This window comes from Mandrillus leucophaeus, unplaced genomic scaffold (assembly GCF_000951045.1).
Source record: "Mandrillus leucophaeus isolate KB7577 unplaced genomic scaffold, Mleu.le_1.0 Scaffold157, whole genome shotgun sequence".
NCBI lineage: Eukaryota > Metazoa > Chordata > Mammalia > Primates > Cercopithecidae > Mandrillus > Mandrillus leucophaeus.
This window is the reverse complement of record NW_012101554.1, coordinates 2852962-2878198: the sequence shown is the minus strand read 5'-3', so window position 1 is coordinate 2878198 and position 25237 is coordinate 2852962. Positions and strand designations below refer to the sequence as shown.

Sequence of the window (25237 nt, the reverse complement as noted above, 5' to 3'; positions counted from 1 at the left end):
GAAGTCGATCACATATGGCCTTGCATTATGAATATTCAAGTATGTGCCTTAACTTCTTTTCTCGATTGAAAATTCATTGAGAGCAGGGATCCATGGAAAAGACAGTTTATGTAGTCGAAAGAGAGCCAGCAATAAAATCAGATAGCTCTAAATTCAAGTCTTAACTCTACCACTTACTTGCTATGACATTGAATAAGTCACATAATCTCTGAATCTCAGTTTCTTCATCTGTAAAATGGGGAGAAAAAATACTTTCCCTCCAGAGGATTAAAAGAAATCATGGTTGTGATTATGCCCAGCATACTGCCTGGTGCTGAATATATTTTAATATTGGCTCCCTCCTCTTTCTTTCCTTACATAATTTTGGGATTTCCATAGAGTCTAGCATGTAGTAGGTGCTCAGGGAATCTTCTGGGCCCAACTGTTGCAGAAACTTCTGTTCTACCCATACAACTCTGTCCAATCCACACTGCTGAGCTTTCCTCTCTGGATATGATGCTCCAATAGTCACTGACTTTTTAATATTTTACAGTCACAATCCTCCTGTTTGTTGGTGAGTATGCCATCAGAAGCGTACATATCTACTGACATCTGCTAGTGGAAAAATGCAATTGTTTAGGTTGGAAGTGAGAACTCATAAGACCTGAATTATGGCAAATAACCCATCCACTCTTGCTCGGTTTCTTCACCTATCAGGCATTTAGGACTTGATCCCACTGGTCCAGGGTTTTCTTTCCAACTGCATTCCATCAAAAAATATCAGTCCCATATCACATTTCCTCACACTCACTGAGTCTCTAGCGAATCAACTAAATTAATCTTTTCTGGGTTGCTAAGCGGATATAACAGAGCATTTGACAGATATCAGAAGGCCTCAGTAACAGTCCTGATTCTGACACTAACTAGGAGTGTGATCTCTGGCAAATCACATCCCTTCTCTGAGCCTTAGTTTCCTTAACTGTAAAACAGGAGAGTTGGGCCAAGATGATCCACAAAATCTCATACTCTTTTATTCTAGGCTAACAAACTGAATAGTCTCCCATTCCGAGCAGCACATTTTCATTTTGACCAGGTCCTTGGTGCTGATACTGAAAGGTTCATGCCAGCAAAAGAAGTCCTCTCAGTAGGCAGAATGTTGACCTATCTCAAATCACACCCCGAGAAGGCATTTTTTTCCATTGGCCTGGTCCAGGGATACATTCTATGGCAGGCCACCCAATAGCCAATTGTTCATTTTTTCCTGCTTGCTAATCAAACCCCAGTTTTATCCAAGGCAATATTATGATAGCCCAAGAGGTAAACCATGATTTTTCTAAGCCAAGAGTTGGTAAACTTTTTCTGCAAAGAGCCAGATAGTCAATATTTTAGGCCCTGTGAGCCACACACAGTCTATTCCTTTTCTTCTTCTTCCCCCCAACCTCCACACACACTCTTTAAAAATGAAAATAAAGGCCAGGCGCGGTGGACTTTGGGAGGCCGAGGCAGGCGGATCACGATATCAAGAGATCGAGACCATCCTGGCCAACATGGTGAAACCCCATCTCTACCAAAAAAAAAATACAAAAATTAACTGGGCATGGTGGTGAGCTCCTGTAGTCCCAGCTACACGGAAGGCTAAGGCAGGAGAATTGCTTGAACCCGGGAGGCGGAGGTTGCAGTGAGCCAAGATCACAACACTGCACTCCAGCCTGGTGACAGAGTGAGACTCCATCTCAAAAAATAAAGTAAAATAAAATAAAAATGAAAAAAATTATTAGATCATGGGATGTATAAAAACAGCCCACAGGCTAGATTTGATATGTGGTCAGTCTAGTTATCATAATCTTATTCTTTGGACAAATTCTCTTTCATCCTCCCTTTCAGCTATAAATGATAGAGTTCTGGACAAAAACAACATAAAATAAGTCTACTGGGGGCTTCTGGGAAAGATTTTGTTGTTTTCTGATAAAAGAGAGACACACAAGAAGAAAAGTAACTGGCACCTCCCCTTGTTCCATTTTCCTGTCTTAAATGTGGACCTGATGCCTGGACCTGCAGCAGCTACCTTGTGATTATGAAGTACTAACACGGGGACAAAATACCAACAATGTAGGGGACTCAGCAGAAAGACATAAAGAGCCTGGGTCCTGAAGGATGTTGAACTGTTGAATAAACCCTGGAACCTCATCCTTCCCGTCTTTGGTTAAATAAAATAATAAATACCTACATCATTTAAACCATCAGGTTTCTGTCTCTTAAAATCCAAAGCATTCTTTTGGATTTTTGTTTTTTGAGATGGGGTCTCACTCTGTCACACAGGCTGGTGTGCAGTGGCATGATCTTGGTTCACTGCAACCTCCACCTCCCCAGCTCAAGCAATCCTTCCAACTCAGCCTCCTGAGTAGCTGGGACCACAGGTCAAAGCATTCTTAACATGCTAAAGCAGAGTGGTTTTTTCCTCATAAGTAATTTTTGTTTTTTGAGACGGAGTCTTGCTCTGTTGCCCAGGCTGGAGTGCAGTGGCCGGATCTCAGCTCACTGCAAGCTCCGCCTCCCGGGTTTACGCCATTCTCCTGCCTCAGCCTCCTGAGTAGCTGGGACTACAGGCGCCCGCCACCTCGCCCCGCTAGTTTTTTGTATTTTTTAGTAGAGACGGGGTTTCACCGTGTTAGCCAGGATGGTCTGGATCTCCTGACCTCGTGATCCGCCCGTCTTGCCACCGCGCCCCGCCCCTCATAAGTAATTTTTAAAACTTCAACCATGTCCTGTAGTAAGCACCGGGGTTACAACAGTAAACCACACAACATTCCTGCCTTCTTGGGGCTTTCTAGTCTAGTAAAGGAGATGACAAGGCACAATCAAATATTGACACATCAGATCAGTCACTAAATGGGGGTGATGAGCTCTACTCTTGGTGTTCCTACTGGCAAATTATGAAATCTCCAATGCCAAGTCTTTGAAACATGACGGTTTATTACTTTCTGAGAGGCAGACAAGTGCAAAAAACACTATAAAAGACTAATGCTGAAAGGCAGACATATAGACCTAAGTTCAAATCTCAACTCTACCACTTAACAGCTATGTGACTTTGGGCAAGATTCTTGACATCTGCTAGAGGGGAAAAATGCAATTTGGGCCGGGTGCAGCGGCTCACGCCTGTAATCCCAGCACTTTGGGAGGCTAAGGCAGTCAGTTCACGAGGTCAAGAGATCGAGACCATGCTGGCCAACATGGTGAAACCCCATCTCTGCTAAAAATACAAAAATTAGCTGGATGTGGTGGCACGTGCCTGTAGTCCCAGCTACTCAGGAGGCTGAGGCAGGAGAACTGCTTGAACCCGAGAGGCAGAGGTTGCAGTAAGCTGAGATGACTGTACTCCAGCCTGGCAATAGAGCGAGACTCCATCTCAAAAAAAGAAGCAATTTGGAGTGGGCTAAGGACTTGAGGGGAATTTGAATGCAAGTAGGCTTGAGCTTCAATTTCTACACATGGAAGTAAAGCTCATAATCATAAGCCGCCTCTTTGGACTATTGTGAGAAAGAAATGAGATCATGGAATTAAAGCACTTCTCATTGCTCAGTAAATGATAGCTATATATACATATTAACTATAAATAAATATATATATATAATTTTGCTTAACAATATATTCTTAGAAAAAAGACTGGAAGGAAACACAAAAACATCAAGAGTGGTTATCTCTACATAGTGGGATTAGAGGCAATTATTTTCTTTCCTCAGATATTTTTCCAAATATATGTACACATAACTTTTAAACTTGTGGGACTTTTTAAAATGTGATCTTTGTGTTTTGAAAATAAATGCAAAATGTGAACTGAAACTCCTTTATTCTTTTATCTGGACAAGAGTCAGGTGGCCCATGTTCTAGATCTAGCACTGGTATTGACTTCTTGTATAATCTTAGAAAGGCACGTCACTTCTCTAGGTCTCAATTTCCTTGTCTAAGAGTTGTTGATAATCAGACTTCCAGTTCCCTCCATGATAAAGTAGCTTGCACTAGATTAACTCACCCACCAAATTGTAAAAGCTAGAAAATATACAAATAGCTATTTGAAAACATTGGAGAGCAATAAATGCAGACAGGACTAGAGGAACTACAAGCCTTGAAATAAAGGAAGCACCACAAGTAAGCTCTACAGTCACCTTGGCGTTTTCCTGAAAGATCTTTCCAAATTGCTACACTGGGAAATAGAACCCAAGCAAAGAGTATAGTCTATTGAGCTAAGGAGAGTTTGGGGATAACAGAGTAGCTAATATCTAAGGAGCAAAATCCCAAAGAGAAGAGAACTTTAAAGAAAGAGACACCTCTTTCCCATCTTGCAAGATGGCGGGTGAAAAAGTTGAGAAGCCAGATACTAAAGAGAAGAAACCGGAAGCCAAGAAGGCTGATGCTGGTGGCAAGGTGAAAAAGGGTAACCTCAAGGCTAAGAAGCCCAAGAAGGGGAAGCCCCATTGCAGCCGCAACCCTGTCCTTGTCAGAGGAATTGGCAGGTATTCCCGATCTGCCATGTATTCCAGAAAGGCCATGTAGAAGAGGAAGTACTCAGCCGCTAAATCCAAGGTTGAAAAGAAAAAGAAGGAGAAGGTTCTTGCACCTCTTACAAAACCAGTTGGTGGTGACAAGAACGGCGGTACCCGGGTGGTTAAACTTCCCAAAATGCCTAGATATTATCCTACCGAAGATGTGCCTCGAAAGCTGTTGAGCCACGGCAAAAAACCCTTCAGTCAGCACGTGAGAAAACTGCGAGCCAGCATTACCCCCGGGACCATTCTGATCATCCTCACTGGACACCACAGGGGCAAGAGCGTGGTTTTCCTGAAGCAGCTGGCTAGTGGCTAGTTACTTGTGACTGGACCTCTGGTCCTCAATCAAGTTCCTCTACAAAGAACACACCAGAAATTTGTCATTGCCACCTCAACCAAAATCGATATCAGCAATATCAAAATCCCAAAACATCTTACTGATGCTTACTTCAAGAAGAAGCAGCTGCGGAAGCCCAGACACCAGGAAGGTGAGATCTTCTACATAGAAAAAGAGAAGTACGAGATTACAGAGCAGCGCAAGACTGATCAGAAAGCTGTGGACTCACAAATTCTACCAAAAATCAAAGCTGTTCCTCAGCTCCAGGGCTACCTGCGATCTGTGTTTGCCCTGACGAATGGAATTTATCCTCACAAATTGGTGTTCTAAATGTCTTAAGAACCTCATTAAATAGCTAACTACCAAAAAAAAAAAAAGAAAGAGACAAACATACTTGTATTAAAATTACCGCTCAAATCCTTAGCCCACTCCAAGCTATACATGCAGAGTGAGAAACCAAGAAACTGAGGGGAAAGTAGCAGCTTAGAGACTAAAGAGCCAATCATTAATTGGTTAGGGTTGGAGTCTAAGCTGGGTCAAAGTAGAGGGAAGTTGGTAAACACCCAGAAAGGCCAGGCTTTAGGAATAAAAACCATACCCTAGTAGTACAGACAAAAGCGAAATATACTAGGTTTGACAAGATTAAGGAGATCTGCTAGCTCTCTCTCTGCCTGCTAGAACAAAACTCAATACTTGTTGGAGAAAGTTAACATCCTTCACCCAAATGCTCTTCAACTTTGCATCCATAATGTCCAGTATTGGATAAAAAACTATGAGGTGTTATTGAAAAACCTCAAAAGGACCAAAAATACCTGAAATCCAAGAAATAGCCAGATAATAGAAATAGATCCAGAGATAATTCAGATACTAGACTTAGCAGACAGGAACTTTAAAATAACTATGGATAATATGTTCGAGGAGATAGAGAAAAATATGGTCAAATTAGAGGAAATGATGGACAAAACAGATGAAAAATGGAGAATATCAATCAAGATTTAGAAACTATGAGAAAAGAATCAATTGGACCGCCTACCACAGAAGAATACAATATCTGAAATTAAGATCACTTGGATGGGTTTAATAGAAGACTAGACACGATAGAAAATGGGAATTTAGAACTGAAAGGCAGGTCAATTAAAAAAATACAAAACTGAGGTACAAAGGAATGAAGATGGACAAACCAGAGCAAAACATAAAAAAAGAGGTATAATCAAAGGTCTAATATTCATGTAACTGCAGCTCCAGAAGATGAGAAGAGTGAGGAAGACAAAATATTTGAAGAGACAATGGCAAAGAATCTGCAAATTTGATGAAAGACAACATACACATTAAAGAAGCTCAGTGATCCCCAAGAAGAATAAAAACAAGCAAGCCGTATCTATGCACATCATAGTCAAACTACTGAAAACCAAAGACAATGAAAAAAATTTTAAATCAGCCAGAGACAAAAAGACACATTGCATTCAAAGGAGTAAAAATACGTCTGATGACTAACTTTTCAATAGACATTTTTGGACCCCAGAAGACAGTGGAATAACTTAAAAGTGTTGAAAGGAAAATTAAAATTTAAAAAAATCTCACCAACCTAGAATTTTATCACTAGCAAAAATATCCTCCAACAATATATGTGAAATAAAGATGTGTTTCATGATCTACACTATACCACACAGTATGATAATAAATCTGCAAGGAATTTCTCTGAGTTAAAGAAAAAATGATTCCAGATGGAAGCATGAAACTGCTGACAGGAAGAAAGAACCCTGGAGAGGGTAAATTTGTGAATAAATAAAAATAAATATTGACTGCTTAAAACAATAATAATTATGCCTTGTGGGGTGTATAACATATGTAGAAGATGTATACATTAAAATGAGAGCTCAGAAGATGAGAAAGAGGAAAATGAGGTTAAAATATGATGGTGTTCTTCCCCTGTGCTTGAAGTGAGGGAAGGAGTAATGTGAGGTAGATGTATTAATAAGTGAAGAATGCAAAAATGCATATTGTAATCCCCAATAGTACCACTCTAAGAGAATGTATAATTGAAAAGCTAGCAGAAGAAAACATCGAATATTTTTAAAAATTCTATTAATCCCTTCCCAAAAAGCTAAAAAGTAAGAATAAAGGAATAAAGACAGATGGGACGAATAAAAAATAAATAATAAGTTTGTTGACTTAAACTCAATAATGTCAGTAACAATATTAAATTTAAATGGTCTAAATTCAAAGATTATCAGACTGGGTTTTGTTTTTCAAAAAAGCTATAGTTAAAAACTTTACTGAACTAAATATAGTAAGATTATATAGTAAGACTGAAAATAAAAAGATGAAAAAGATATACCGTAGCAACCCATGTGTGAAGAAAACTGGTGTAGCTGTATTAATATCAGACAAGATAGACTTCAAAGCAAAAAGTATTACTAGAGATAAGGTAGAAATATTTAACAATAATAAAAAAAGTCATTTCAATAAGAGGACATAGCAATCCTAAATTTCTAAGAAATTAATACTTCAAAATATATAAAGTAAAAATTAACAAAACTAAAAAGATAGACAGCTACAACCATAATCAGAGCTGGAGATATTAACATACCTGTTGCAGTAACTGAGAGAACAAACAATAACAACAGTAAAACAGTAAGGATATGGAGTATTTAAATAACATAATTAACTAAATTCACATAACTGATATCTATAAAACACTCCATCCAGTATACATTCAAAATGTACATTCAAAATGCAAAATACTCATTCTCCTCAAGTGCACATGGGCATTAACCAAAATAGGTTATATGTTGGGACATTTAAAATGTACATTCAGCTGGGCGTGGTAGCTCACACCTATAATCCCAGCCCTTTGGGAGGCTGAGGTGGGTGGATCACTTGAGGTCAGGGGTTCAAGACCAGCCTGGTCAACATGTGAAACCCTGTCTCCACTAAAAATACAAAAATTAGCCAGGTGTGGTGACAGGCACCGGTAATCCCAGCTACGTGGAAGACTGAAGCAGGAGAATCACTTGAACTGGGACGTAGAGGCTACAGTGAGCTGAGATTGCTCCACTGCACTCCAGCCTGCGTGATGGAGTGAGGTTTTGTCCCAAAAACAACAACAAACCCAAAATGTACTTTCAAAATGTAAAATATACATCCTTTTCAAGTGTGCATGGACATTAACCAAAATAGACTATATGTTGGGACAGACACTAAGTCTCAACAATTTCAAATTTTGAAATAATACAGAATATGTCCTCTGACCATGGTGGAACTAAAAGAGAAATCAACAACAGAAAGACAATTAGGAAATCTATGAATGTTGGGACATTAAGCAACAGATTTCTAAATAAGCCAAGTGAAAGAAGAAATCACAATAAAAAATTGAAAATGTGTTTAACTGAACAATAATGAAAGTGTGGTATCAGAAAAATGTTGGGATTAATCGAGCAATGCTTACGGGAAAATTTTTGACTTTAAATGTATATCTTAGGAAAGGTTGAGAATCAATAATCTAAGCACCTATCTCAAAATCTGGAAAAAGACAGCATATTAAACTCAAAGAAAGTAGAAGGAAGGAAAAAAGATAAGAGCAGAAATGAATGCAATTCTTAAAAGATGTAAATTGAGAAAACAACAAAGCCAAAAGTTGGACCTTTGAAAAGACCATTAAAATTGATAGACCCTGGCAAGGCTGCTGAAGAAAAACAGAGAAAACATAAATTGCCAATATCAAAAATGAAAGAACATCAACATAGATGTTAAAAACATGACAAAAGTGGCCAGGCATGGTGGCTCATGCCTGTAATCCCAGCACTTTGGGAAGCTGAGGTGGGCAGATCACAAGGTCAGGAGTTTAAGACCAACCTGGCCAACGTGGTGAAACCCCATCTCTACCAAAAAAAAAAAAAAAAATTTAGCCGGGCATGGTGGCGGATGCATGTAGTCCCAGGTACTCAGGAGGCTGAGGCAAGAGAATTGCTTGAGTCCGGCAGGCAGAGGTTACAGTGAGCCAAGATCACGCCATTGCACTGCAGCCTGGGCAAAAGAGTGAGACTCCATCTCAAAAAATAAATAAATAAATAAAGGCAAAAGTAATAAAAGGAAAGTTTGAACATTATGTAAATAAACTTGAAAATTTAGATGAAACAGATTCCTTAAAAGTAACAATTTACTAAAAGTAAAAAAAGAAATAAAAATATAAATAATCTAATAACTATTTAGAAAATTGAATCCATCATCAAAAACTTTCCCTCAAAGAAAATTCCAAACCCAGTTGTTGAATTATTCCAAAGAGTTAAGAAATAAAGAATACCAATCTTATATAAACTCTTCAAAACAATAGAGAAGTATGAAACTTCCTACCCCCGTTCATGAGACCTATATAATCTTGACACCAAAACCTGACAAGAACATCATAAAAAAGAAATATCATAGGCCACAAATCTCATGAACATAGATGCCAAAGTCCTTAACAAAATCCAGCCTGAAATAGAGAAAAATCACACCCAGAAGTATATAGAAAGATCATACTTCTGACCAAGTATGATTTATTCCAGGAATGCATGTTTGACTTAACATTCAAAACTCAACCAATGTAATTCACAGTATTAATAGAATAAAGGAGAAAAACATATGATCATCAAAACAGATGTAGAAAAAGTGTTTGATAAAATTCAACACCCATTTAAGAAAAGTCTCTCAGAAAACCAAAGATAGAAGGAAATTTTCTCAATCTGATAATGAGTATGTACAAAAATCCACAGCAAATATCGCACCTAATGGTGAAACATTAAACGCTTTCACCACTTAGGTTGGGGAAAAGGCAATGATGTCCACTATCACCACGTCACCTCAAAATTGCACTAGAGGTCCCAGCCAGTACATAAGGCACACAAAACAAATAAAAATACAAAGATTATAAAGGAAGATGCAAAGCTGTCATTATTCTCAGGTGACATGATGATGTTCATAGAACGTTCAAAAAATGCAAATTTTAAATTAATAAGCAAATTTAGCAAAGTGGCTAAATACAAAGTTATCTAAATAATTGCATTTTAATATGCTAGCAACTAACAATTAGAAAAAACTTCAAATGTACTACTTACTTTAGCATTGAAAAACATCAATTATCTAGGAATAAGTCTAAAGAAAGATGTGTAAAACCTCTACAGTGAAATCTACAAAACACTGCTGGGAAAAATTAAAGATGATCCAAATACTTGGAGGCCTAATGCAACATATGTTAATTGGAAATTTGATGTTGTTAAGGTGTTCTTCCCAAATTTCTTATAGATTCAATGCAATCCCCATCAAAAATCCTAGCAGGTATTTTGCATATGTGAAAAAATGACAACTAATTCTAAAATCACTATGGAATGGTTAAGAATGTAGATTAACCACTGAAGAAGTAAACAAGAACAAGAGGGCTTATGCACCAGATATCACGACTTATTGTATAGGTGCAGTAATAAAGACTGTAGTATTAGCCCAAAAATAGACAGTAAGGCCAACAGTTTGGAATAAAACTCCAGACCCAGATCCAAATATATATAATCTGCCAATTTATGATGAAGGTACCACTGGAACTCAGTGGATAAAGGGTGACCTTTTCAAGAAATCATGCTCTATCAGTTAATTAATAAGAAAAAAAAAGAACTTTGACTCCTCCTTCACACCATACACAAAAGTTCCAGATGAACTATTGATATAAAAATGAAAGGTAAAATAGTAAAGCTGCTAGATGATCTGTTAAAAAGATCTTCGTGAACTTCAGGTAAGCAAAAATTTCTTAATAGGATACCAAAGCACTAACTATAAAAGAAAAACATTAATAAATTGAATTTTATTAGAATGAAAAACTTGTGTTCATAAAAGTTACCATTATGAGAATAAAAAGGCAACCCACAAACCAAGAGAAGATATTTGTAATACTTTTACCTGGCAAATATTAATATCTCCTATTCAAGATATAAAAACAACTCTTACAAACCCTTAAGGGGAAAACCAACAACATAATTTTTAAAAAACACACAGGCAAAAGACGTGAAGAAGGGCCGGGTGCGGGGGCTCACGCCTGTAATCCCACCACTTTGGGAGGCCGAGGCGGGTGGATCTCGAGATCAGGAGTTCAAGACCAGCCTGGCCAATATGCTGAAACCCTATCTCTACTAAAAATACAAAAATTAGTCAGGCATGGTGGCATGTGCCTGTAATCCCAGTTACTTGGGAGACTGAGGCAGAAGAATCACTTGAACCTGGGAGGCAGAGGTTGCAGTGAGCCGAGATAATCCACTGCACTCCAGCCTGGGCAACACAGCAAGACTCTGACTCAAAAAAAAAAGACATGAAGAGGTAATTCACAAAAGATATACAAATGCCTAATAAGCATATAATAAGATGCTATACTCATTATTTATCAGAAAAAATGCAACCAAAATGACATACGCTATACACCCATGAAAATAGCTAATATTAGAAGGAATAGCTATCTCAAATGTTGACAAGGAAGTGAAACACTGAAACTTTTATAAATTGATAGTGGGAGTCTAAATCGGCACAACCACTTTAGGAAACTTTCGGCAGTATCTACTAAAACTAAATATACCTATACATTACAATCTAGCAATTCTACTCCTGGGAACATACCAACAAAAATAAGTGCTCATGTTCACCAAAAGATATACAAGAATGTTCAGAACTCCAATCCTCAAAGTCCTTCAAAATAATGAAAGAGGAGGGAACACATTCAAATTTATCCTATGAGGCCAGCATTATCATGATATGAAAGCCAGATAAAGATACTACAAGAAAAGAAAACTACAGGCTAATATCCCTTATAAATATTGATGCAGGCCAGGTGCGGTGGCTCACACCTATAATACCAGCACTTTGGGAGGCCAAGGAGGGTGCATCACCTGAGGTCAGGAGTTGGAGACCTGCCTGGCCAAAAACATGGTGAAACCCCATCTCTACTAAAAATACAAAAAATTAGTTGGGTGTGGTGGCGGGCGCCTGTAATCCCAGCTATGTGTGAGGCTGAGACAGGAGAATTGCTTGAACCTGGGAGGCAGAGGTTGCAGTGAGCCAAGATTGTGCCATTGCACTCCAGCCTGGGCAAAAGAGTGAGACTCCATCTAAAAAATATAGATAGATAGATAGATAGATAGATAGATAGATAGATAGATAGATAGATAGATAGATAGATGCAAAAATCCTCAGCAAAATACTAACAAACAGAATTCAGCAGCACAGTAAAGGGATTATAGATCATGACCAAATGGGATATATTCTGTGAATGCAAGGATGGTTTGGCATACAATCAATAAATACATTATATCAATTGATTTCTGTTTGCCAGACCATCCTTGCATTCAAGGAAGGAAAACTACATAACTATTTCAATTGATGGTTCCTACAAAATGAAGGAAAACTACGTAACCATCTCAACTGATGGAGAAAAAAAATATGACAAAACTCAACACCATTTTATGACAAAAGCACTCAATAAACTAAGAACAGAAGAGCATTACCTCAACATAATAAAGGTCATATTTTAAAAAACAACAGCTAACGAAGGTGAGAGACTGAAAGCTTTTTCTCTAGAATCAGGAACAAGACAAGGTTGCCTGCATTCACCACTTCTATTTGAAATACTACTGGAAGTCCTAGCCACAGCAATTTGGCAAGAAAAAGAAATAAAAACATTCCAAATTATTAAAAGGAAATAAAGATTTTTTTTTTTTTTTTTTTTTTTGAGATGTAGTCTCACTCTGTCACCCAGGCTGGAGTGCAGTGGTGCAATCTTGGCTCACTGCACCCTCTGCCTCCCAGATTGAAGCTATTTTCATGCCTCAGCCTCCCAAGTAGCTTGGATTACAGGTGTCTGCCACCATGCCCAGCTAATTTGTGTATTTTTAGTAGAGATGGGGTTTTGCCATGTTGGCCAGGCTGGTTTTGAACTCCTGACCTCAGGTGATCCACCTCCCTCGCCCTCCCAAAGTGCTGGGATTACAGGTGTAAGCCACTGCGTTTGGCCGAAATGATCTTATAAGTAGAAAACTCCAAAGATTTAACACATACCCAAACACAAAAGTACTGTTAAAACTAATGAATGAATTCAGCAAAGTTGCAGGACACAAAATCAGCACACAATAATCAGTTGCATTTCTATACACTAAGAATGAGTAATCTGAAAAGGAAATTAAGAAAATCTCATGTACAATAGCATCAAAAAGAATAAAATACTTAGGAATAAACTTAACCAAGGAAGCAAAACACTTGTACACTGAAAACTACTAAATGTTGTTGCTGAAAGAAACTACAGACACCAAATAAATGGAAAGACATCCTGTGTTCATGGATTGGAATACTTACTATTAAGATGTTAAAACTACCCAAAGCAATCTATCTATAGATTCAATGCAATGCCTATCAAAAACCCAGTGGCTTTTTTTTTTTTTTTTTTCAGAAATAGAAAAATCCATTCTAAAATTCATATGGAATCTCAAGGGACTTTGAATAGCCAAAACGATCTTGAAAAAGAAGAACATGGGAGGTCACACATTTCCTGATTTCAAAACTTACTACAAAGCTACAGTCCGGTTCTGGCATAAAGACAGACATACAGATCAATGGAGTAATATGGAAAGCCCAGAAATAAACCTCCACATACATGATCAAGTGTTTTTTGACAATGGTGCCAAGACCATTCAATGGGAGAAAGAACAGTCTTTTCAACAAATGGTGCTGGGGAACCTGGGGAACCTGGATACCAACATGCGAAAGAATAGAGCTGGACTCAGACGGGCACAGTGGCTCATGCCTGTAATTCAAGCACTTTGGGAGGCTGAGAGGGGCAGATCACGAGGTCAGGAGTTTGAGACCAACTTGACTAACATGGTGAAACCCTTTCTGTACTAAAAAAAAATACAAAAATTAGCCTGGCTTGGTAGCACATGCCTGTAATCCCAGCTACTCAGGAGGCTGAGGCAGGAGAATCACTTGAACGTGGGAGGCAGAGGTTGCAGTGAGCCAAGACAGCACCACTGCATTCCAGCCTGGGTGACAGAGTGAGATTCTGTCTAAAAATAAAGAATAAAGCTGGACTCTTACCTAATACCATATACAAATATTAGCTCAAAACAGATCAAAAATCTAAATGTAAGATCTAAAACTGTAAAACTCTCAGAAAAAAAAAAGGCAAAAGCTTCACAACATTGAATCTGACAATGATTTCTTAGATATGACACTAAAGGTACAGACAACAAAAGAAAAAATAGTTAAATTGGATGCATTAGAATAAAAATTTCTGTGCATTAAAGAACACAATCAACAGAGTCAAAAAGCAAGCCATGGGATAGGAGGAAATATTTGCAAGTATATATAACTGGTAAGACGTTAATATCCAGAATATATAAAGAACTCCTAAAACAACAGAAAACAACCTGATTTTAAAATGGGCAAAGAACTTAGACATTTCTTCAAAGAAGATATGCAAATGGTGAATAAGCACATGAAAAGATGTTCAACATCACCAACCATTAGGTAATTGCAAATGAAAACCACAATGAGATACCATTTTATATTCATTAGGATGGCTATTATTTAAAAAAAATAATAAATGATGATTAGGAACTGGTAAAATTGGAACTCTTGTGCCTTGCTAGTGGAAATGTAAAGTGATACAGCCACTATGAAACCATTTTTGTGATTTCTCAAAAAATTAAACACAGAGTTACCATATTATCCAACAATTTCATTTCTGGGTCTGTACCTCCAAAAGAATTAGGTGCAGAGACTTGAAAAGATATTTGTATGCCTGTGTTCACAACAGTGTTATTTACAATGACCAAAGGATAGAAACAACTCGATTGCCCATCAATGTCTTAATGGATAAAGACAATGTGACATATCCATACAGTGGAATATTATTCAGCCTTCAAAAGGAAGAAAATTCTGACACATGCTACAACATGGATTAATCTTGAAGGCATTATGTTAAGTGAAACATGCCAGTCATAAAAAGACAAATACCTTACAACTCCACTTATAGAAGATACTTAGAGCAGTCGAATTAACAGAGGCAGAAAGTAGAATAGTAGTTGTCAGAGACTGAGGGAAAAGGAGAGTGAGAAGCTACTATTTAACAGGTACAGAGTTTCAGTCTCGGAAGATGAAAAAATCTCTGGAAATGAATGGTGTAGATGACTGCACAACAAGGTGAATGAATGTACTTAACGCCAATGAATTATACATTTCAAATGATTAAATGATACATTTTATGTTATGTAGATTTTGCCAAAATTAAATAAAACTTAGAATATTCAGATATGTTTTCTTCTTCTTCTTTTTTTTTTTTTCCAGATGGAGTCTCGCTCTGTCGCCCAGGCTGGAGTACAGTGGCACAATCTCGGCTCACTGAAAGCTCTGCCTCCTGGGTTCATGCCATTCTCCTGCCTCAGCCTCCCGAGAGGCTGGGACTATAGGTGCCCGCCACCACGCCCAGCTAATTTTTTGTATTTTTAGCAGAGACAGGGTTTCACCGTGTTAGCCAGGATGGTCTCAATCTCCTGACCTCGTGATCTGCCTGCCTCGGCCTCCCAAAGTGGTAGGATTACAGGCGTGAGCCACTACGCCTGGCCTTATTCTTTTATTTTTTTTTGAGATGGAGTCTCACTGTGTTGCCCAGGCTGGAGTGCAGTGGCATGATCTTGGCTCACTGCAAGCTCTACGTCCCGGATTCATGCCATTCTCCTGCCTCAGCCTCCCGAGTAGTGTTTTATTCTTAGTAATCAAAAACTTGAAACAACTAAATATTTATCAACACTTAAAAGATCTGTAAATTGTGATATATGCATACAGTGAAATACTATACAGCAAAGGGAAAGAAATAACTACTGCTAGAGATAACAACATGAATGAATCTCACAGACATTATATTGACTGAGAAAAGTTACCCACAAAAGAATATAGAGTCCATTATCCCATTTATATGAAGTTTTAAAAGCAGGCAAAAACAGGCTATACTGATAAGTCAGGACAGTAGTGACTGATGAGGAAGCCTCCTGGGGGACAAGAAATGTTCTATATCTTTTTCTGGGTGGTAATGACACCAGTGGATACAATATGTAAAGAAAAAAAACATCAAACTACTCACATAAGATTTGTATAGTTTATGTTCAGTGTAACTCAGGGTTTTTTTGTTTTTTGGTTTTTTTTTTTTTGAGACGGAGTCTCACTCTGTCGCCCAGGCTAGAGTGCAGTGGCACAAACTCAGCTCACTGCAAGCTCCACCTCCCAGGTTCACGCCATTCTCCTGCCTCAGCCTCCCGAGTAGCTGGGACTACAGGCGCCTGCCACCGCGCCCGGCTAATTTTTTGTATTTTTAGGAGAGACGGGGTTTCACTGTGGTCTTGATCTCCTGACCTCATGATCCGCCCGCCTTGGCCTCCCAAAGTGCTGGGATTACAGGCTTGAGCCACCATACCCGGCCAATGTAGCTCAGTTTTATAAAATGAAGTGACATGGTGATGACAGAATGACAACCTCAGCTAAGACTCAGGAGGGGGCTATTGAGTAGATCTAGCAAATGTTTTAGGGGATTGTGGAGCAGGTGGGCCGGGGCTCATGCTTTCAGAAAACTGAAGGAGATGCACTTTACCAACCATGGAAGAAAGTCATTTCTGACTCTGCAAAAAATTGGACTTATAATAAGCTGATCTCTCTTTTTTAGTGTTTAAGGCAAAAAATACAAGTTCTGAGTAGCCTACTGCTCTTAATATAGCACCCAGAAGCCCCAGTCTGACACAAAACAGGGCAAGGTGTAAACACAGGAGCGTACATCTTTCAGTCAACTCTAGCTCTCTAGTCCGAGAACTGGAAGAAATTTCTGCTTTCTGATATCAAGGACATTTATGACTAAAACAACAATCCTGTGACACAACTACTTTGAACCCATATTTACAGTGGACACTGAGAATGGCCTTTCCCAACCAGGGACCACATTTGCCCGACTGGAGCATCACTATAACAAGGTCTTTGGGAACGCAGGCTAGCAAGTCCCCTGCAGAAGTTGAGTCTATAAACAGTTTAAACTGTAAAAACACAGTTTTTGCTGTGGCCTCAGTTTCCAGGTCTACCTGAATGGATTCCACTCCCTATTGTGGAATATTACAGAGAGGTCCTGGGATATTTCATAAATAGCTGGAGAGCATCTTGTTCCAGGTGACTCGGCCCGGTCTAGCAATCTAGAGGCACTACCCTCCCATCAGGACACTGGCCACGTCTGAGATGTCATGGAAGAATGAGTTTCAAGCACTTACTTTCATCATTAGAAACATTCCCCAGAGATGTGTGGCTGGAATAACGTTTGTTTTCACTTTCGTTGAGACATCTTTCAATCCAGCTCTCTAAAAAGAAAAAAAAAAAAAGAAAGAAAGAAAGAAAAGAAAAAGAAAAAGAAAATCACAGAACTGCTGTGGGTGTTTGAGAAGAGACAGAACATCATAAATGCATTAGATTTAAATGCTCATCAACATGCATGTGGCATCTGCCCAGACTGGAATGGGATTTTACACGGAGTTCCATGTGCACCACTGCTGCTGCTGCTGAGACTGCTGAGTAGTTTGGATGCAAAATGGCTCTTTGAAGCCTCACTTGAGTATTTCTTGGTCAGATTCTACAAATTCTGGAGTATTTGTAGTACCAACTAAGGATTATCTTTCTGAGCAAAGAAGGTATGTTCCTGAGTAGCAGTTTGTAAAACCAGACTTGGTCAACTGAATCACTGGTGATGGTTTGTAAACTTGTGAATTAGCAGCAGAACTTTTCTTCAAGTGAAAACAAAAAGAAAAACAGGTAAAACTTTAGGGACTCTGGTTGGAAGAGGACAGGGAACCTTGTAGCTTGCCTCCCTTTGGCCAGGGACCACTCAAAGAGCTCTCACAGACTGGAAGCCATAGCAGGAAGAGAAATCAAAAGCACTATGGTAGCTATGTAGCCCCCCCCTTTTTTTTTTTTTGAGATGGAGTTTGCTCTTGTCACCTAGGCTGAAGTGCAATGGCGTGATCTCGGCTCACTGCAACCTCCGCCTCCCGGGCTCAAGCTATTCTCCTGCCTCAGCCTCCTGAGTAGCTGGGAAGGCGCCCGCCACCAAGCTCTGCTAATTTTTGTATTATCAGTAGAGACGGGTTTTCACCATGTTGGCCAGGCTGTTCTCGAACTCCTGACCTCAGGCGATCCGCCTGCCTTGGCCTCCCAAAGTGCTGGGATTACAGGCATGAGCCGTTGTGCCCAGCCGCTATGGAGCCCTTTTAAAATCCAAGACTATGGGTTGTTTTTATTTAATCCAGTTTCAAAGGCTACAAATACAAATGTATTTGTGGCAATGTAGTGTAATACTTATTCTGTTTTCTAGACCACCCACCATTCATTCATTCATTCATTCATTCATCATTCAACAACATCAGCTAAGTACAGTCAGCTCTACTATAACACTTGTCTTGAGAAAACAAATGTGTCCCAATGCAAGTGATATATTTGGGAACAATCTGAGCAGAGTGCAAACTTTGTGTCTCTTTATGCTCCATTTATTTCATAAAAAACATTAGGGGAATGCAGAAAACTCCACGTCCCTCCCCCCCATTACACTGAGCACCACAGAAACATGCGGAACACGCTCACGTTCACACCTCAGACATCTACCAGCTACTTTGGTCCACATTGTGCTGTGAGTCACACCTGCTCACTTCATAATAACTCACAGGCTGCAACCCTTCCGATATCCACCTCTAAAGGCAATCTTCAGGTCTTTTCCAAGGTGAAGTGCCATTTTTATTGGATTTGTGTATTTCTAAACCATTTAACATGTGCAAAACTGTGATATCATTTTTATTAGGTTTCTGTCTTTTATTATGTGTCACTGACAAGGTTTTTCAGTATTGTGCCCCTAAGCTTATTTTTCCAGTAAACTCAGTGGTCTTTGTTGGCCGATTCTGTATAATGTGGTGATTTTTAGGAAGGCATATGGGGTGTTATAGCAGTAATGGCTACACCTATGGCTGCAGGCTTTTGGGCAGTGTGGTTCCCCATTGCCTTCTTTATGATCTGGGAGCTGGTATTTATTGTACACCTATTTTAACATGCCAGCCCTCTGCATAAGTTATTTCATTGAATCTTCACAACAACTCTCTGAAGCAAGGATTTTAATCTCTATTTTTCCTAGAAAGCAACTGGGATTTAGAGGGATTAAGTAATGTGACTCTTCATAATTCAAAGAGCTGAGGAAAAGATCATTAGTTAACACCTTAGGTTACACATTGTAAAAAGAAGCCACGTAGACGAGTAAGCTATGTGGAGAGGGGAAATCAATGTCAACAGCCGGGAGAGATGTCGGATTTTTGTTTTGTTTTGTATTTTATGTCCCAACAAACTGCTCTTTTAAAAGCTGCTTCCAAAATTGTGAATAAGTAGGGGGAAAATATCTGAGGGGAGGAACAAGGGCCAGCTTGTTGAGAGGATATGGAAATCTGATATTTCCCAGGAAATACTGAGGAGCAGAGAAATTCAAAACATTAAAACGCTGCCCCTTCCAGATATCGAATGCACAATGTGGAGACAGACAGCTTGTAATGTTTCAAAGCTGGGGGTAGGTGTCTGTCATCACACTGTATCCAAACGCACATCTGCTTACAAATCTCCAGAATTCGTTTCAGGATTCTCCAGAATGTCTCCACTTAGATCTTCTCATCCTTTCAATTCCTGGCTCATTTTCCCTGGCAGCAGCCATGGCTACATATAGATGGCATCTGCTGAAGTTGGCAGCCCCTGCCTCCACCAAACCATACCATCAAAAGCAATATCTATAGTTCTGGGCCAACCCCTGGTCTTCCTAGATAGGTATACACACCCAGTCACTCTCACACGCACGCACATCTACACCCCAATCCCCACATTGTCAGAAACAGGAACTAAGGGAAGCACTCTCCCTCTCACCCATTTGCCTGCGCTGGATTCAGGCCTGTTAACATCAGAGTCCTTAGAAGGGCCTGTTCTCGCAGGCGAGAACCCCTCGTGACTGGTGGGACATTCTCTGAAGAATTTGTGGCAACATTCCCGAGACGAGCTTGTTCTAATAACCAGGTAAGCCAAGAGAGCACAGCGCCCACCCACAAGAGCTCAAGTAAAGAAAGAACTTTCCTGACGGCAGCACCTGTCCTCCACACTGTGCAATCCCACACTGGAGAGAGATGAAAGCAAGGCTACAAGAAGTGGGAGAGGGTGGGAGGTGCCGTGAAAACGAAAGAGAACACATCTCACCCATCGCACCCACTCAGATCTCTCTGACCCAACAGTCTATGCCTGTAGCCAACTGTGCTCCCTGGGGCAACCCACAATAAGTCTGGTCTCACTGGCACATTGCAGATATGAGAAGATAATCATCATTTCCCCATATTTCTGGTTGAAGTACCCCCATCAAAGAACCGCATTGTTTCACCTCTTTCTTGGAAAAAAATGTTCCCATTTCTTTGCCATCCAGTTCACCTGCTTCTGGGTGTCTTCTAGTTAATCAATGTCCATGTGAACACGTGGCACTTGGGATAGACTCTGAGGGTTCAGACCATGGTCTGAACAGTGAAAGAACCATCACCTGTGTTGTTCTGGACAGTTGGAGTTCTCATGCATTCAAGGGTCTTGCATTCCAGACTATGTGGATGCAACACTCTGAGATATCCAAACCAGATACAGGCCTTGAATCTGCAGGGGCACTTTGACCTTTGTCTTCTTCCCTAGTGGAGCTCTTAGGAGTGGCATCTCCAATTCATGTCTCATAAGCCAGGTAGCTTCCTATGACTGGAAGGCCTCTCTTTAGGTCAGCTGAAGTCAATGTTATGTACTTTAAAATTATTTTTAACAATGGATTTCGGTCTTGCAGAGGTCAAGAATTACTTGGGCAGAATGACATGTATACTGAATTTTGAATGAAACACTGTGTTCTTCCACCTTATTGATTTGTAGGTGATGTGATTTTATAATAATAAAGTTCAGTATATATTGAGCTCTCACTATGGGTGAGGTATCATACAACTGCATTACATACATCATCATACTTAATACTCATTACAGTCCTAGAGGTGGGTGCTATTAATAGGCCCATTTTAGAGATAAGAAAACTAAGGCTCAGAGAGATTCAGTGACTCGTCCAAAGTCATCTGGCTAGTAAGAGGAAGACCAGCATTCAAACTCAGGTCATAATCACAATGATCTCTCCAAATGTGAACTGAGCTTTCTCCTCCTATGTCCCATTTAGTCCTCAGAACAATGTGCCAATTCTGCAGCATTTTTCTCAGTCTGCTTTGTATTCGAACTTTTGCTAAAACTCTACTTATATAATGCGCTAAATTCATTTACATATTTTTTGTCAGCCTTTGTCATACACAGAAGCCTCTTCAGTTTAGAATTTAAACCTCTTAAGAATGAAGCCTGTTTTATTCTATTTCTTTTGACTCTCCACTAGTACTGTCATAAAGTTTTTCCTGTAGTCTGGCCTCAATAAGTGTTACATCAGTGACACATATGTCAAAGAACGCATAGCTTATAAGTAGATACATCCACATATCTATAGAATTTCCTAATCATTTTCTCTCTCTTTTTTTTTTAACCGCATAGGCATGGAAAAGTATAACACATCAAAGGCGATTTTCCAAATAAAGCAAAATTCAACACACATTTATTTTGTGCCTTCTAGATGCAAGAAGCTGTGCTAAAGAGAAGCTGTAGTGGCCAGGCGCAGTGGCACACGCCTGTAATCCCAGCACTTTGGGAGGCTGAGACAGGCTGATAAAGACCAGCCTGGCCAATGTGACAAAACCCTGTCTCTACTACAAATACAAAAATTAGCTGGGTGTGGGTGGCATGCACCTGTAATCCCAGCTACTCAGGAGGCTGAGGCAGGAGAATAGCTTGAACCTGGAAGGCAGAGATTGCTGTGAGCCGAGATTGCACCACTGCACTCCAGCCTGGGTGACAGAGTGAGACTCCATCTCAAAAAAAAAAAAAAAAAAAAAGAGACAGCAGTTGTAGTGATATAAACATGAACAAGACTGGCTTCTGCCCTCTAGTTACCAAGTAGAAAGTAAGGCATGTGCTAACCCCTGAGCTCATGAGTGCAGGACCCTGTCATTTTTGTCCATCATCTCACACCCAGTGGCTGGCCCTGTGCCTGGCTTCATAGATGTTGCACAATAAATACACGTCTTTTCTAAAAAATTAAGTTCCTATTGAGTGCCAGGTACTATAGAAGCCATTTTCACATGTGTTGTCTAAATTGGACCCAGAACAACATTACATGTCATGTTTTCATATCTCTAATTATAGATATGGAAAGTTAGGCTTGAAGCAAAAGTTCTAAAGGAAGGCAGACTGTGATCAATGCTGCAATACTGGTACTGAGTTCTGGGGACTGCATGGGACATAGGAGAAAGAGAGTTCAGTTCCTACTGAGATAACTTCCTATTCCCAATTGCCTCATTCTTGATCTATAAAAATCATCTGACCTGTTAGTAAGGACCAAGCTTGTGCAAGTGCCCAAGAGGATTTGCCTACAGCTGTGAGCAGAGGCTCCTGGGCTGTGAAGCATCCCTTCCCCTGATTCATCTGGGATTATGGGCAGGAAGGAGGAGGCAGATAATGCCTATGGATTTTCACTTTCAGGGAGTTCAGCCCACATTCCTTAGAGGAAGATCTTTGTGCCTCTTCACTTTGGACTGAAGATTTGGAGACCCCAGTGTGAAGTTATTCTCCTGGGTACATATAATGAGGTTGAGCAGAGCCATATATAGTTATCAGGTTTTCTACAAGGCTTCATTCTCTTCACAGCAGCAAAGAATAACTCAGAAGTAGCCGCATCGGGGACATGGCATGTCCAAGGCAGTTCAAGGTTCAGAGTGGTGCTTCACAAACCCATATTGACCTGGCAGAGAGGGCCTATTAAGATGGTTATCAAGAGCCAGGTAATCCTTGAAGTTTATAGGACACATTGACAGGAATCTCTTAGATTATCCATGCATCCATTTATTCATTTTCCAAATAATTATCAAGTATCTTCAGTGTTCAAATAGAAGAGATGAACAAAAGCTATTCAACAGGACACACATACATTACACAGGATATCTCTGGTGGACTAGCGTCTCAAGACCTAAAAGTATCTGGGGTTTTTGTTGTTGTTGTTGTTGTTTATTCCCTTTTAAAAAAATCACTTATTTTTCCCACCCTTAACACGTAAATTCTAATGACCTTGTGTATCTTGTTCAGTACCTTGTCCCCAAGAGCCTAGTACAGTATTGGGCACATAGCTGTAGTGATGCTTGTGATAAAGAAAAGTAAAGGAAGAAAATAATGGAGAATGAGAGAGGAGGAGCGGGGATTCTCCACCAGAAAGGCCTCTGGGAAGAAACAGCCTGTGAGCAGACACTGAGTTTAGTGAGGGAGCAAGGTTTTCCAAGATTCAGAAAGAGGGGACCACAAGGGTGAAGGTTACCACCAACCCCAGGAAAGATCATGCTTGACTTATTTGAGGAATGGCAAGAAGGCTCAGGGGGCTGATGCAGAGTGATCAAGGGGGAGGTGGTACAACATGAAAGAGAAGACAGAGATGGGCTTGGTAGAAAGTGGGGTTTGGAGCTCAAATCCGACTGGATTTCAAATCCCAGCCTGGCCACTTACTAGTTATGTAACATTGGGACGGTTCCTAAACCATCCTGAATTCTTACCTACCTGATTTCTTCAAAGATTAACTGGAATTATAAAGGTAAAGCACCTAGTGTGTTTGGCTTTAAGAGCCGTAGAAAAGTGAGGAAGGCATGGTCTCTATCCACCAGGAACTCACAGCTGAGTGACAGCGACAGATGCCTAATGGTGATGTCTGGCATTTATTGAGTGACCTCCAGTGCTGGTCGCTCCGCTCCACATGCTTCATCTCTGTTGCTCACAGCAACTGAAACGGAGACTTGACTAACTTTGATTTGCAAGAATGAAACTCAGACCCAGAGAAGCTAGTTGGTGGCTGAGCTAGGTCAGGTCTGTCTGACTCCAAGGCTGGGGTGTGCTCACTGCCCACACTGCCCACACTGCCCACACTGCCTCTACAAGCAGGTACCAGGAATGTTTGGTATTATAATAAGATGCTGTGGGGCATAGAGAGGAGAGCTTCCATGGAGGGGAAAGCCTGGCTGCTTCACAGAGGGGGTGGCATTTCAGCTGGTCCTTAAAGGATTCAGCACCTGCCAGACCAAGGAGGGAAGCAGGGCATTTCAGGCAGGAGGGCTGCCTTCAGGACAAAGGCACAAAGCTGTGAAAGGCCTGGTGGTTCTGGGAAAGGTGAAGAGTTCGCCGACCTGTGACTCCCAGTGCTGGGAGACAGGTGGAAGAGTCCGTTAGGAGCAGATTGCAAAGGCCTTGCCCGCCGGGCCCACCAGGCCACGAAGCCTGCAGGCAGCTGGGAGCCAGCCGTGGTGTTCAAGCAGTGGGGAAGTGAACACGCTGAGTTTTGTTCCTGAGGCACTGGATGAGAACACGGAGGTCCTGACTTATGCAATACCTGTAGAAAACGCCTCCTGACTTAGAAAGTGTCACCGGGATTTAATAGAGGCTGTTATTCACACTGTATCAACAGTCTCTCAGGGCACTGTGCTGGGGCCTATTTTAGGAACTTGCAGCTCCAGAAACGCTACAAAAGAGTTGACACGCCACACTCACAGCTACCAAGGGCAGGCCTGGCCCCGGTTCCCCCTGGGGGTGCCAGGCCCACCCCAGTCTCCTCTCCCTGGGCCCTGGTCATTACCAGTGGAACGGCGCCGTCGAGGCCTGGTCCTGTCGCCTCCCGCACCAGGGTGGGCTCTCCTTTTGATCATTCTCTCTCAGCCCCTTTCTGTCTCTCTCCTGGCTCCCTGCCGGTGGCAGTGGCGACACACAGAAGCTTGGAGAAGCCCAGGAAGCCAGCAGCTGTGGCCTCTCCAGGGGGTGGCTCAGGTCAGTGGGTTGCCATGGCAACGCCACAGGCCCTGCCCCAGGGGCTGCTGGGTTCCAGGAAGGGGCCCTGCCCCGCCTCTGCTTTCACTCCTTCCCTCGTTTACTAAGTATTGATTTAGCACCTACTGTTTGCCAGGTTCTGAGCAGCTAGTGATGAACATGGCAGACAAGGTCCCTGCTCTCAGAGAGCTTATATTCTGTGGTGGAGACAGAGACAAATTAGCAAGAAGACAGCAGAAAGTGAGTGTTATGAAGAAAATAAAGCCATAGAATGGGAGATCAAGAGAGGTGGGGGTGCTTTTTGGGCAGTGGGGACACTGAAGGCCTCTCTGATGAGGTGATGTTGGAGTGCAAGGGTCTG

General features: G+C 40.7%; 1 protein-coding gene and 1 pseudogene across 2 annotated transcripts in view; one reads left to right on the top strand and one right to left on the bottom strand.

The window, feature by feature from the left end:
* Positions 1 to 24898, bottom strand: part of RFX4 (regulatory factor X, 4 (influences HLA class II expression)) — a 160206-nt gene extending 135308 nt beyond the window's left edge. Inside the window, exons 1-2 of the mRNA XM_011975596.1 lie at positions 24689 to 24898; positions 17172 to 17258 (exon numbers count right to left, since the gene is read on the bottom strand). Of these exons, the coding sequence (XP_011830986.1) occupies positions 17172 to 17258; positions 24689 to 24758 (157 nt within the window). The 5' untranslated portion in view covers positions 24759 to 24898. The remainder of the gene's footprint in view (positions 1 to 17171; positions 17259 to 24688) is intronic.
* LOC105536229 lies at positions 4311 to 5223 on the top strand (annotated as a pseudogene). The gene has a single exon (XR_001005559.1). The product of XR_001005559.1 is annotated as a 60S ribosomal protein L6 pseudogene (transcript).
* Positions 24899 to 25237: the final 339 nt, after the last annotated feature.